General features: G+C 56.9%; 1 protein-coding gene across 5 annotated transcripts; it reads left to right on the plus strand.

Annotated features, from left to right (window-relative positions):
• The first annotated feature begins 10 nt into the window (after positions 1 to 10).
• ITIH1 (inter-alpha-trypsin inhibitor heavy chain 1) lies at positions 11 to 13677 on the plus strand. Of its 5 annotated transcripts, none has more exons than XM_029242953.1 (22): positions 11 to 148; positions 386 to 406; positions 651 to 817; positions 1243 to 1347; positions 1661 to 1823; positions 2385 to 2498; positions 3702 to 3827; positions 3912 to 4028; positions 4734 to 4902; positions 4991 to 5116; positions 6057 to 6238; positions 6497 to 6682; positions 7711 to 7850; positions 8437 to 8591; positions 8689 to 8703; positions 9126 to 9146; positions 9608 to 9688; positions 9799 to 9912; positions 10949 to 11150; positions 12034 to 12206; positions 12796 to 12907; positions 13063 to 13677. In XM_029242953.1, exons 1-22 carry the CDS (start codon positions 35 to 37, stop codon positions 13190 to 13192), a joined length of 2733 nt encoding a protein of 910 aa, XP_029098786.1. In that variant the 5' UTR covers positions 11 to 34; the 3' UTR covers positions 13193 to 13677. The 5 variants fall into 5 exon arrangements, with proteins under 5 accessions (XP_029098786.1, XP_029098791.1, XP_029098787.1 ...); XM_029242958.1 differs by having other exon boundaries at positions 25 to 148; positions 731 to 817; XM_029242954.1 differs by having other exon boundaries at positions 29 to 148; positions 1248 to 1347.
• Positions 13678 to 14062: the final 385 nt, after the last annotated feature.

A 14062-nucleotide genomic window follows, 5' to 3' on the forward strand; every position in this document is an offset into this window, starting at 1 on the left:
GAGTGAAGTTACAGGCAGCAGGAGCCTTGAGACCATGCACGGCACGATGGGGCTTCGGGGGCTGCTCTGTGTGTGCCTGGCGTCCCTGCTCACCCTGCAGGCCATGCCCGCTCAGGGTTCACCCACACGCAGTCCCAAAGGTGGCAAGGTATGTGAGTAAACCCCTGGGCCAGAAACGGGCAGCTGAACCTGGAAGGGGCTACAGAGACCAGGGCTCTCCCCACCCACCTCGACCTCCTCTGAATGGAGAGGACTTCCCAGCAGCATGGGGGAAGTGAGGCCAAGGCGTCGAGGACACAGGCTGTGTTCCACTCCCGTCCCTTAACAGATAGGCCCTGGTCCCCTGAGTGCTCGCACTCACACTTGTGCCGGTTTTGTTTTACAGAAGCGACCGGCTTTGGACACAGTGAGTGAGGATCTCAGCACAGGGGTCTGTGGTGGGCCTTTATTACAGTCTGTTTCCCCTGGGCTTCGAGGTGTGCCCCTGGGCAGAGGGACTCCCGTCTCCTCCAAATGGGGGCTCGCCCACCCCCCTCATGCCCCACGGCATGGCCTCAGGCATAGAGAACAGCACCTGTGTCAGAGCTGGGTGCCGAGGTCTCCCGTGGCTGAGCCCCCATCCCAGCCACCTCCCGCACGTCCCACTTTAGGCTGTCGATGGCGTGGTCATCCAGAGTTTGAAAGTCAACTGCAAAGTCACCTCTCGCTTTTCCCACTGTGTCATCACCAGCCAAGTGGTCAACAACGCCGACGAAGCCAAGGAAGTGGCCTTTGATGTGGAAATCCCCAGGACGGCCTTCATCAGCGACTTTGCCATGTGCGTGCCCGCCTGGTTCACCAGGCCCAGCCCGAAACCATGGCTCTGAGTGGCCCAACAGTGCAGCCCATCCCCTCGTCCCCAAGGGCCACAGGCCAGCCCCAGCTCTGAAGGACTGAGAAGCCCTTTAGGTCTGCTCTGGGCTCCCATCTTAGACAGCAAACTAGAGCCTCTGACAGTGTGTTTTCAGCCTAGGGCCCAAGGAGCACAGGCTGGCACCCAGAGTTTCTTGCTGGACTCTGTGGCCGTGGCTGCCCACCTCCTTGAGCAGCTCTGGGGGCAGTGGAAGGCCAGCAGGAGATGCCCTCTCACAAGTGCTCACCTGGACAGGGCCTCCTTAGTGCCTGGGCTGGGAGCATCTCCAATACAAAGGCCCTGTGTGGTTGGGGAGGGGCACCTCCCTGAGGGCATCTTCCTCCCTGTAGCACAGCAGGTGAAAATGCATTCCTCGGGGACATAAGGGACAAAGTGACTGCATGGAAGCAGTACCGGAAAGCGGCCATCTCAGGAGAGAACGCCAGCCTTGTCAGGTGAGCTCTGGGTGCTGCCCTGGTGCTGCCCTCCCCTGCCAGGATGCATGCCTTGGGTGGAGGGCAGCCCAGGCTGATGGGAAGGGAGCAAACTGCCCAGATCCACTGCTGGCACAGGTGCACTGGACGAGGCCTCTGGAGAAGTGGGGCTCTGACCCTGGCCAGCCAGCTAAGACAAGAGTGAGGGTCAAGGAAAGCTGGGAGCAGCGCGAAAATAAGAGAAACTGACTCTGAGGGCCATGCTTTAGGTGACAAGGACCTCAATATCACTTACCATTTGTCTGTTTGTTGTTGCCACTGGTGGCACATCCAGGGCCTCAGGGAGAACGATGGAGCAGTTTGCCATCCAGGTCACCATCAGTCCCCGGAGCAAGGCCACGTTCCGGCTGACCTACGAGGAGGTGCTGAGGCGAAAGCTTATGCTGTATGACATTGTCATCAAGGTCAAGCCCAAGCAGCTGGTGCAGCATTTTGAGGTAGATCGCTGGTGACCACGTGCAGGGGCAAGGTCTCAGGAGCTGGGCTCCTGCCTCTCCCTCTCTGAGGCTCTGAGCGCTGGTTCGGCACCCACCGTGTGCAGCCCTGGGCCTGAGCACACAGGGAGGCGACTCACTCCTCAGGGTGGGCTCTGATGGCTGTTCATGGGCAGGGAGCTCCCTGAACCCTCCAACCTCCTCCTTCTTCTGAGCCTTGGCTTGCTCATCTGTCAAATGGGGGTTTTGTGTGTCCCAGAACTGCCACAAGGATCATGAGAGATAATGAATGTCCAGGGAGTTTGTAAACCAGTTAGTCCTGGGCAGCCTGAGGGGCTGTAATTGTTACTGGCACCTTAGTGGTGGCCGAGTTGAGGGGCTCAGGCATGCACACTTTCATTTGGCCAATATTTTTGGAGTGCCTACAACATGCCAGGCCCTGTGCTGAGAGCTGGGTGGGTGCTGCACACAGTAGGTGGTCAGGATATACGTTGGCTCTTGGCTGAGACTTGATGATGGCTCCCAAATGGGAGCCTTGGTACAGGAACTGCTTCAATGCCACAGATCGACGTGGACATCTTTGAGCCTCGGGGGATCAGCAAGCTGGATGCCCAGGCCTCCTTCCTCCCCAAGGAACTGGCCGCCCAACTCATCAAGAAGTCCTTCTCAGGAAAAGAGGTGCGTGGGATGGCTGAGCCCTCAGAGACTTCTCAGCATGGCTGCAGACAAGGGCTGCAAGCCACCCTAGGGGAGAGAGAGAGAGGAACGTTGCACTCCTGATTCTCAGAGCCGCTTGGCAAAAGCCTGTGTGCTGAGGCTGGGGAGGGTGCCTACAACGGCTGCCTGGTCTGGGGTGAGTTGCTGGCTTGCTTAAGCCTCAGTTTCCTCTTTGCCTGTCTCATCCCAACAGGAAAGCATTCATGGAAATATAGGGCACATGTGCAAACCTCAGGATTCCAAGCCCCAGTGTTCTTGGAAACATGATGAAGTTTGGAAAGGCCTTTGGCCTACCCAGCCACTTGCCGCTTGTCACTTCCCACCTGTCTGTGGGAATCCCAGAAGCCCCCTGCTTGTCCCTACCCCAGGTCCTGAGGAGTGTGGCATATGAGTGGGTGATACCCAGCTAGTGCCCTGCTTCCTAACTTGCCCTCAGCTGGAGCCAGGAGCAAACTGTTTATTCCCCACCCACCTTTGGTAGTGAGTCCATAACAATTCACTTAAAAGAAATGTTTCCTACAGTTTTGAAGGGGTTCCTTTGAAACAAAATATGATACCGCAGAGTGTTAGCAAACATGCTTGCTTTCAGTAGGGGACCAAGGGGATGGTCTTTGTCTTCCTAATAACTTTCAAAAAAATTTTTAATGAGCATATTTTGCTTTTATAACAAACAAACAAAAAGTAAAAAGAAAAGCATCTTTAAAGAAAATGTGGAAAGTACAAAAGTGTAGAAATGTATCGAGTACAAACCACCACCAATTTCCCGGAACACCAGCACCAAGTCCAAACAGACCGCAGCTCCCACTCTGGGAGCTCTTCCTTCTCTTTGTCTATCCAGGCAGGTTTCATTTTCCAGCACAGTGTTGCTTTTTTCACTAGACAGTGTGAGTTGACCGATGCTTCTCATGCTGCTATTATTTTGTTTTTATTGTGTATCCAAAGTGATGATACTTATAAAAATCCCAATGATTCAGAAGCATGTGAGCAAAGAAACAGGTCTTCTCTCCTACCACCCACAGGTATGTATTCTCAGCAGCAGGGCGAGGGGCCCACTAGACTCATTCCTATGCCTGTGCACCACACACACACTCACACACACACACACACACACACCTTACGTTGTCATTGCAAACCAGTAATGCCTCACACCTTCAATGGTTCCAGGGTCATGTGCTTTTCCATCCCACGGTGGGCCAGCAGCAATCCTGCCCCACATGCTCTACGACCTTGCTGAATGGGGACTTCAAGGTGACCTACGATGTCAATCGGGACAAGGCCTGTGACCTCCTGGTGAGCTGGAAGCTTCTTGCCCAAGACTCAGAGGGTGGGCAGGGTGCTTGAGAGAGAGGCCTCACTTGTCCCTTTGTGTTTCAGGTCGCTGATAACCACTTTGCCCACTTCTTTGCTCCCCAAAACCTGACAAAACTGAACAAGAATGTGGTTTTTGTGATTGACATCAGCTTCTCCATGGGAGGCCAGAAAGTGAAGCAGGTAAACTGTGGCTCTAACCAGTTGGCCAGCAGGAGCTTCTTTAGCCCCATCACCCATCCCACCCTGGTTTTGCCTCCAGAGTCTGGGTTTGGGACTTCTGCTCCTGGTCAGAGGCAGGGTAATTTAACAGGATATCCCAGTGGTCAGGGGCTCTGGAATCAGCCACTTTCTCACTGTGCAACCGTGGGCAAGTGCATTCACTTCTCCTCAATGACAAAAATGGGAGTAAAATGCAGTGCCCATACGGTTGTGGGGTTTACCAATGGGGGATGCTTGGAAGATGAGACCTGTACCCTAGGCGTGCAGGGATGATTACAGCGCTCCCGGGAGATGGCTTGCAGCAGGGCACAGCCCACTCCCACCGCGCTCTGGGTGTCCTGTCCATAGCGCAGTGAAAGCATGGCTGGACAATCAGAGTTTTAGAAACTCAGCCCCCTGGGGTCCTCTGTCTTAATCCTGACCCCCTTGAACTCCTGGTCATTTCCCGTCCCCATACTGGGTCCCTTTGCCTTCTCCATCCCCCTCAAGACATCCCAGAACTCAGTAGGATGCTCCTCTCCTGGCACCACCTGGCTGTCCTGTCCATCCCCTTCTGCTTGCCCACCATGTACCTCTACCCTGTGGATCTCTGAACTGGGTATCTGGAGATGACAGAAGGCACTATCCTGGGGCCCTGCCCCTCCACTGACTGTCCTGTCCTTACAGACCAAGGAGGCGCTCCTTAAAATCCTGGGGGACTTGCGGCCAGGGGACTACTTCGACCTGGTCCTCTTTGGGTCTGCAGTGCAGTCCTGGAGGGGCTCGCTGGTGCAGGCATCTGCCGCCAATCTGGACGCAGCTCGGAACTTTGTGCAGCACTTCTCTCTGGCTGGGTGTAAGGGCAGGGGTTTGGGGCCACCTCGATGTCACCTCTGTCCCCTCAGATTCAGGGCATACACTGATCTGCTTTCTCTTTTTTGCAGCTACAAACCTGAATGGAGGTTTGCTCCAGGGAATTGAGATTTTGAACAAAGCTCAGGGAAGCCTCCCAGAGCTCAGCAACCACGCCTCTATTCTCATCATGCTGACAGATGGCGAGCCCACAGAAGGTAAACGCCCTGAGGGCTACCTTGGGAAGTGGTGATCTCTTCATTACCAAAGGCATTCAAGCTGAACTTGGAAATACAACCAATGGGGATGCTGTCAGGGGGCAGAAAGGCTAAGGGCAAAGCCAAGCACTGGTTTAAAAGCAGAGTTCAGACCACAGAGTCTGAAGGAGCTCCAAGGTGTTCTGTCCTGAATTGGGAAGCTGGGGAAGTTTCTGCATGACACGGGGTTGCACAGGGCCCAGGAGGATGGGCAGGACCCTAGGCTGAGTTTAATGAACTATGGGTTCAGCACTGACTGAGTGCCAAGCACAGGACTAGGGACCAAGGAGAGACACTAAGAGAACAAGACACATCTTTGCCCTTAAGGAGCCCAGGGTCCACTGGGGGAGGCAGCCCCAGGAGCAGATGCTCTGTCAAGGGCCCTGAAGGGTGCCAGAAGGCCGAAGGAGCACAGACAAGGGGCACCTCGCCCAGGCAAGGTCTCAGAAGGCGTCTTGGAAGAGGTGGCCCCTGAGCCCAATCTGGAAGGAGGGGAGGAGAAGCAGGAAGGGATCCCTGGCAGAAGGGGCAGCTTGAGCAAAACAAGGTTTGTGCACTGGCAGGGCCTGTCTGGGAAGTGTAGGCATATGCAGAGTAGGTGAAACAGGGTGGAAGGGTCAGCAGGACCTCACAGGCCATGCGAGGAGCCGTGAGTTCAGAGCAGAATCAGATCTGCTCATGGTGGATCCATGTAGATGGGCAAAGTCTTCGAGGAGCTCTGTGAGTAGCTGTTGCAGTCACCCAGGTGAGCCAGCAAGAGGCGTTGCCTCAAGATGCCAGTGGGGACTGGAGATGGTCTGAGATGGGAGTCTTGGCCCCCAGGGAGGGTGCCCCAAAGTCCCCTTGTGCCCCACACACCTGTGAGCCAGCATCCCGTCCCTACCTGGCTGTGTGGCTGCAGGGGTGACGGATCATACCCAAATCCTCAAGAACGTCCGAGATGCCATCAGGGGCAAGTTCCCACTCTACAACTTGGGCTTCGGCCATGATGTGGACTTGAAATTCCTGGAGGTCATGTCCCTGGAGAACAACGGACGTGTCCAGAGAATCTACGAGGACCACGATGCCACCCAGCAGCTGCAGGTCTCCTCCTCCCCCTGCTCCCAAAGTCACGCCATGGGGAGCATGGCCTTGGCAGCCACGTACCCATCAGCCCAGAGCAGATAAAGCTCTGGTGTGGGGTTCGAATTAGCTGTGTGACCTCAAACCAGTTACTTAAGCCCTGAGCCTTCAATTCCTTCTATAAAGTAGGGATCCCGACACCCCACTTTGTGAGTGGGTTTCCTGTTGGATGCCTAGGACGACCCACCAGCACTGAGGCTGCACCCCCCATCCCCACAGGGCTTCTACGAGCAGGTAGCCAACCCTCTGCTGAGGGATGTGGAGTTGCTGTACCCCTGGGATGCCGTCTCGGCCCTGACCCAGCACCACCATAAACAGTACTATGAAGGCTCGGAGATCATAGTGGCCGGGCGCATCGCTGACCACAAACTGAGCAGCTTCAAGGCGGATGTGCAAGCCTATGGGGTAAACAGAGGGCTGCGGAGGGTGGAGAGGCACCCAGAGACTCCAAACCTACACTGCTCCCCACCCCTGTGCCCCCGGCAGCCTCTCTTTCCCCAGAGCGGTGCCTCATCCCAGCAGGCCACACACCCCCCAGGGGTGAGCATTCTTCCAATGAAGGCATCCAGAGGGCAGGCTAGAGTGGGGCCAACATGGCCTTGATTAGCTGTAGTCCCTTGTATCCAACTGGTCCACCTGTTGTTCCTCACATCATTCCTCCCAAAGCGTGAGAGTGTGAGAGGCCAGCCTCTTTCTTCTAAGTGGCCACTGTTTCCTGAGCACCTGCTGTACATGCAGCTCTGCACCTCGGTGCAGTGCCCGTGTGTGCGTGCGTGCTGCGGTGTGGGGGTGTCACAGAGACCTGGGCTCTAGCCGTGCAGTGTAGTTGAGGGTTCAGGACTCGGGCTTAGAGTGTGGAAAGCTGAGCTAGACCCTGGCTGCAGCTGGGTGACGTTGATCGAATGGGTCCAGTTCTCTAGGCCCTTCTGTACCGTGGGGGTAACAATGTACTAGAGAGTTGTGTGGAGTAAACGAAATAATCCACATGATAGGCTTATACAGTGCCTGGTACATGGGATGCCCTTGGGAAGAGGTGCCCCCGTTACTGTAGCTGGGGAGAGAAGGCGCATTTGTGAGCTGTGGCAAGCTGAAGGGTGCACGGGGCCGCGGTGGGCATCCGGAGGAGCGGGGCGTGGTGGAAACAGCTACATGGTGGATCGGCTGGGTGCCTGCTGGCATCCCCCAGAGAGAGTAACTCCATGAGGGCAGGGCCTGATCCTCCATCCCTGGGATCCCCAGGGCCTGGCCCAACTTGGCTAACAGAGGGTGCTTAGCAACTTTCGTGGAAGGAACGGATGGAAGAGGACGAGGAGAGCAGGCTCAGGAAAGGCAGGGGGTAGCATGCTCAGAACGGAGCTGCAGAGACCAGACAACATCGGGCTCCCCCAGAACCCCTCATGGCGCACAACCTCTCTCTCCCTCGCCTCCCTCAGGAGGGCCAAGAATTCAAGACGACCTGCCTGGTGGACGAGGAAGAGATGAAGAAACTGCTCCGAGAGCGGGGCCACATGCTGGAGAACCACGTCGAACGCCTGTGGGCCTACCTCACCATCCAGGAGCTGCTGGCCAAGCGGTACCAGCCCTGTGGCTGCCCGGGGGGTGGAGGGGCATGACCACCCCAGAGCACGCCCCCCACCCTGGGCCTTTGGACTACAGAGGGGCGGTTCTAGGCCTTGGAGGTTGCAAGCAGGTCAGATTTACTGGCCTCTGACTTTGCTCGCTGAGTTAATATCAACCAGGCAGTCAATAGTGTGGTCAGGGCCCTCTGGGGGCACAGGGCAGCCCCTTTTGCCCCACTGAGCCGCTGCGGGGGAGGCTTCCCTTTACTGCGGGGCTGCTGTGTCCAGACACACTCATTTAATCCTCACAACGTGCCGAGCAAACCGAGGCTCAGAGAGGTTAGACCACTTGCCAGGATCTCACAGCTACTGAATTCTCTGTGTATTTCTGAGGCACATCCCCCAGGCCTGCCAGACCTCCAGGTTTTCTCTGAGGGAGGCCTTTAAATCATGAGGTCCTTGAAGACAGCCCCTGGGCGGGGGCACTGCAGGGGCCTTGTAAACATTTGCTGAAAGAGTGAACAAAGGAAGGAAAGGACGAGGGAGTGCAAGTCCATTGTCATCCAAGCTGCTGGCTTAGAGCCGGTGTCTGTCTGGCAGGATGAAGTTGGAGGGGGCAGAGAAGGCCAACGTGTCAGCCAAGGCCCTGAAGATGTCGCTGGCCTATCAGTTTGTGACCCCGCTGACCTCCATGACCATCAGGGGCATGGCGGACCAAGACGGCCTGGAGCCCCTCATTGACAAGGCCCTGGAGGGTACGGGCTGGCAGAGGGGAGGCTGTGGGCATGGGGAGGCTTCTGAGAGCCAAAAATCTCCTGGGCGTTAATTCTCTTTCCTTTCTCTCCTTTCCAGATTCTCTGCCCTTGGGTGAGTTTTTAAATCACGTTGATTTCCGCAAGGGGCTCCGGGTGGCTGGGCAAGTGGCACGTGCTCCAGCCGCCAGGCACACAGCACCCACTCCCCCTGCTCTGCTCCACCCTTTCTTGGTCTCTTCCTTCCCCAAGATGCCCTTCCCTACTTTGCTGCAAACTAGTTGCTGCCTCTTGTGTGCTCGGGGAGCTCTCGCTCAGCCTGAACCCCTCCACTCCCCGGACTCCTTAGGGGCCCTACGTGTGAGCATCCATCTACCAGGAGGGCTGGGACCCCCAGGAAGAGGGCTGGGGCCCCCAGGAGGAGGGCGGGCCCAGGCCTGATTGGCCTCCGGGCCCAGCTGCACTTGGGGAATGAGGCGCGTGCCTTTCGTGTGGAGTGGGGAGAGTGACGCTGTCCTCTACTGTTGTCCTCTACAGAGATGGTGGGACCCAGAAAGAGTAAGTGGCAGCCATCCTGATGACGCAGGTCTCTACCCTCTACTCCACACATGGCCACCTCTCAGGCTGTGCATTCAGTCCTGAGCAAAGCCTGGGTCATCACCTATCTGCCTGATGAGGAAATGATAGCCTAAGGTTTTCTTCCTCTGCTCCAGCGTTCCTCGCTGCCTCTCACTGGGAACCGTCAGAACGCTCCCCCTGACCTGGCCTGGCCTCCCCACCCCTATGCCACCAGCACCTCCCAGTTCCCAGGAAAGGAGACCGAGAGAGGGCCACGCCACTGTGCTGGGCCAAATTTCCATTCCCACATCCCGAGAGGCGTCAAAGGCTCTGTGTCCACTCCGGCCCCTGTGGCCTCAGGCCAGCCCGCCTGGGTGGGAGGGGCCTCAGAAAAGGAGGCAGCAGCTCCAGGGAAGGTGCAGCTGCTTCCCTTCTAAGCGCTGTTCACTCTTGCCCGTCAGCCTTCGTGCTGCTGGCCTCGCAGCCTTCTCCGACGCGCCCTAGCTCCGAGGTCCAGCAGTTGCCAAACCAAGTGACTGGCGGTGAGTCCTTGGGAGGGTCTGAGGGACACACATGCCTGACTGAACCCTTCTCCCCAGCCGGCCCCATGTGCCTAATACTCAATCTAATAGACTCCATGCTGTGCCCCCAGTGGACACTGACCCCCACTTCCTCATCCACGTGCCCCAGAAAGAGGACACTCTGTGCTTCAATATCAACGAGGAGCCTGGTGTGGTCCTGAGCCTGGTGCAGGACCCTGACACAGGTACGGGTGACATTACGCCCTCTGCCAGAGAGGGTGGGGCCTAGGCTCCTCTGTCCTCAACATTCAGCCATGAACAGGAAGGACAGTGGCTGTGGCCTCCACTCCCCTCACCCTGTGTACCCGCCACCTGGCTGGGCTCAGCCGGCCTCCTTCATGCCCCATCTGCCTGCCTGGGCCCTATACAGGGCCTGCTTCATGGGCATGTGACCTGTGCAGGTGCACAGGACCCTGCCCTTGGAAGGACTCCATGCTTGATTGAATGTTCTGCTGTTGCATCTTGAAATTCTTAACAAGTTTTGAATGAGGGGCCCCTCGTTTTCATTTTGTACTGAATCCTATAAATGATGCAGTGGCCCTGCCACACCTCCCTCCCCCATCCCCTGCATGGCTGCAGGGGTCCTGGAGCCCACCTCCCCAGCAGGGCTCAGGTGATGGGAACAACGCCCTCTCCATCTATCGGCCACTTCTCCCACCCTCCCAGTCCAGTCAGGCCATCTGCTAATATTTGTTGAGCACATCCTAAGGTCTGGGGACACAGTGGGAACGGAAACAAAGTCCTTGCTCTCGTGGAGTTTAGGCAAGGGAGATAAACAGGTGAACAAATTCTTAGCTGACAATTTCCGAGCATGAGACGTGCTGTGTTGGGATAGTGAAGACGGGGAGGGGGCTTTTGGCTGCTCAGTTCAGAGGAGGCTTCTGTGGAGAGGCCCACCTGCAGCACCTACTGTGACCTGCCCTGTGTCAGGGCCTGGGTCCACAGAGAAGGAGCAGGCCCAAGGCCTGTCCTCGGGGAGGTGACACCTCCTTCAGGGCCCAGAACCGAGGGCTAAGTCTCAGAGAGTTAGTGCGGCGGGAGGGAAGGGAGGCGGTGCTGCGAGCGGCCTGCACCTGTCCTGAAGGCCCCTCCCCTTGGGTGGTGAGGCCCTCAGAGCCCAAAGAGAGTGGGCATTGGGGGCGGCAGGAGCAAGGACCGGCTGGTGGGGTTCTAGGGAGAGCTGGGCCGCCCTGACCCGGATGGCCCCTCACCCCACTGCAGGCTTCTCAGTGAATGGCCAGCTCATCGGCAATGAGGCCAGTGGCCCTGGGAAGCACGAGGGCACATACTTCGGGCGGCTGGGGATCGCAAACCCCGCAACAGGCTTCCAGCTGGAAGTGACTCCTCAGAACATTACACTGAACCCTGGCTCTGGCCGACCCATATTCTCCTGGAGGGACCAGGCCTCACTGCGGCAGAATGAGTAACCGGGCTGGGGCCGGGGCCTGGGAGGGGAGGCGGGGGTGGGTGTGGTGAAGACCAAGGCGCGAAGCCCCAGAGCCAGCTCTGCTGCCCGAGCCTGCTGGGCCCTCATTCCCCGAGCTGTGTCAGCGTGTGACGTCCATGTGGCCTCCGCGTAGGCTGTGCAGACACATCGGGCCCCGTGGGCCATTCCCCACCCCTGACTCCCAATTTCCCTGGATTGCTGGACACGTGCTCTGGGCCCAGCTGCCTAGATGCCTGTGCTCCCGTGGCACCCTCACCCTGCAGTCCACCCCTGTCTCCACCAAACCAAGCCGACTCTTCCTCCCAGGCCCAGTGCATTGGCCACCTCTTCCCTGAAGCCATCCTAGTCCCTTCCTCTGCTGAACTCCAGCGTTCTCTAGGTTTCTCTTTCAGCCCCTGTCTTAGTATGCCATGTTTAGTGTTTGTTCCTTCCTTCACTCATTCTCTGGGCAGCAGAGCTATAGGAAGAGGTGGGCAGAGTCCGGTATGGAGGACACAGATGATAAGTGGGAGTCAAAGAACACAGACTCATAATAGACAGGCTGGAGTCCAAGTCCTGGCTCTGCCACTCACCAGCTGTGTGACCTTGAGCAAGTTTTTTAACCTCTCTAAGCCTCAGTCCTCACAGGATCAGAGTGGGAACTGAATGATGCAGTTTGTGTGGACGGCTTAGCACAGAGCCTAGCACATTGTAAGGGCCCCATACACAATAGCAACAAGTGGGAAGGAGCATGGAGCAGGTAACGGTCAACCCCCTGCGGGGAGAGAGGTTCATAAGAGCTGGGTCTCAAGGACAAGAGCAGCTGAATGGAGGGGGTGCAGTGCGGCCACACCTGCCCTCATGGCACCTGGCCCCACAGGGTGGTGGTGACCATCAACAGGAAGAGGAACCTGGTGGTGTCCGTGGAGGATGGGGGCACCTTCGAGGTCGTCCTGCACCGGGTATGGAAGGGGAGTGCCATCTGCCAGGACTTCCTGGGCTTCTACGTGCTGGATAGTCACCGGATGTCGGCACGGACACACGGGCTGCTGGGTACGGCTGGCTAGGCGGGCAGAACTGTGGGGTGGGGTGTTGAAACCAGAGGAATTACCCTGGGTGAGCTTTGCAGCGGGTCACCAGGATAGGCCCACCTCCAACATGGCCTACAAGGCTCAGAGTTCCAAAGAGGGTCCCGGTGAAGGCTTGTCCCACAAAAAGGCTGCAATCAAACACAATGAATTTAAAGGTTAAGTGAGCCTGGGAGCGAGTAAGGAGAGGTCCGATTAGCAAATGGAAAGGTCCAGTGGACACCCAGAGACCTCCTGAGTGGGATGGGTCATTGGCCACACTGCTTCTCCTTGTGGCCTTCCTGCAGACCGTTCTCTACCCCTCAACCCTCTCTCCCCAGCCAGATTCCTTTGGAATTGGTCCAAAAAGACAGGAGGTACAACCACCAGGCAATATATCTGCTTCCTTATAGCAAGTGAACTAAAGGTGGCTTTTGATGCCAACATTTATAGAAACGGTCAAGCCCTTGAAAAACAATTGTTTAGGCAACTCTCTAAGCCTCCAGTGAGCACCTACTGAGTACAAGGCAGCAAGGCCCCCGATGGTAACTGCTGTCTCCCATATGCCTTTCCAGGACAATTCTTCCACCCCTTTGATTATAAAGTGTTCGACCTCCACCCAGGCTCTGACCCCACAAAGACAGACGCCACAATGGTGGTGAAGAAACGCCGGCTGACGGTCACCAGGTGGGTGGGCTGCTCTCCCAGCATCTCTGCCCTTGGCCTTCCCCATCGTTGCTCCAGGCCTTCCTCCAGGTGTCACAGGGTTGAGGTGGGCTTCCTGGGGCGGTGCAGCCCTGCCAGCTCCAAAAGGTGACCCCAGCTGGCTTGTGTCTCCTCAGGGGCTTGCAAAAAGACTACAGCAAAGACCCCCGGCATGGGGCTGAGGTGACCTGCTGGTTCATCCACAACAACGGGGATGGGCTGATCGACGGTGTTCACACTGACTATATCGTCCCCGACATCTTCTGAGCCCCCAGCCAGCACACCAATCCTCCCTTGGGACCATGACAGAGGAGGAGCCTGACCTGCTGCCCAGGCCACACCTCCCTGTCCAAGCTGGCCTCCTATGTCGAAGCACTCATGACTTCCATTAAAGAGAGGCTATGTCCAGCCCAGGCCGGCTGCTTTGTGGGAGGGGGGTGTGGCAGGGAGGCAACCCAAGATGTTGCTTCTCAGAAGGGCTCAGGAGTCACAGCAGACCAGGAGGCTGGGCCGGAGCCGGCACCAACTCTGCCCCCACCCCACCTTGTTCTCTGCAGCTGCCTGGCCCCGTGCCCTCTGAGTGTCCTGGGTGTCCCGTGCACACAGCCTCCCCTACAGGTCCAGAGACCAAAGGACACTCTGGCAGCACGTATAGGAACAACCCGTAACAGCTGCAGCTGCCCCAGTGCTTCCTGTAGCCAGGAACTGTTCTAAGTGCCTTTGTTGAATTAATTAAATGTATACTCTCAACAGCCCTGGGGGATACTTTTATCATGACTACTTTCAGCTGAGGTTAGGTAATTTGTCCAGAATCACTCATCTTTTAAGTGGCGGAGCTGGGATTTGAACCCATGCTATCTGGAGTCAGCATCTATGTGCTTAACGACCCCATGTAAATATTCCCATCAGGCTGGGTGGCTGATGGCCAAAGCCTGCTGGGATTTGGTTCTGGATATCCCAAAGTATCACTTAACACGAACATGTGAAAGAAATACATGAAATATATATGGACTTGGGGTCCTGAAGAAGTCCTGCCAGGAGCCGAGGGTCACCTATTGGGGTCAGGGCCTCAGGAGGCAGTTCCCAGGCCTCCATCCTCCACTGGATTTCCCAGCTGAGGGTTTGGAACCTCTCAGA

This window comes from Monodon monoceros, unplaced genomic scaffold (assembly GCF_005190385.1).
Source record: "Monodon monoceros isolate NGI ecotype Baffin Bay Population unplaced genomic scaffold, NGI_Narwhal_1 Super_Scaffold_3, whole genome shotgun sequence".
NCBI lineage: Eukaryota > Metazoa > Chordata > Mammalia > Artiodactyla > Monodontidae > Monodon > Monodon monoceros.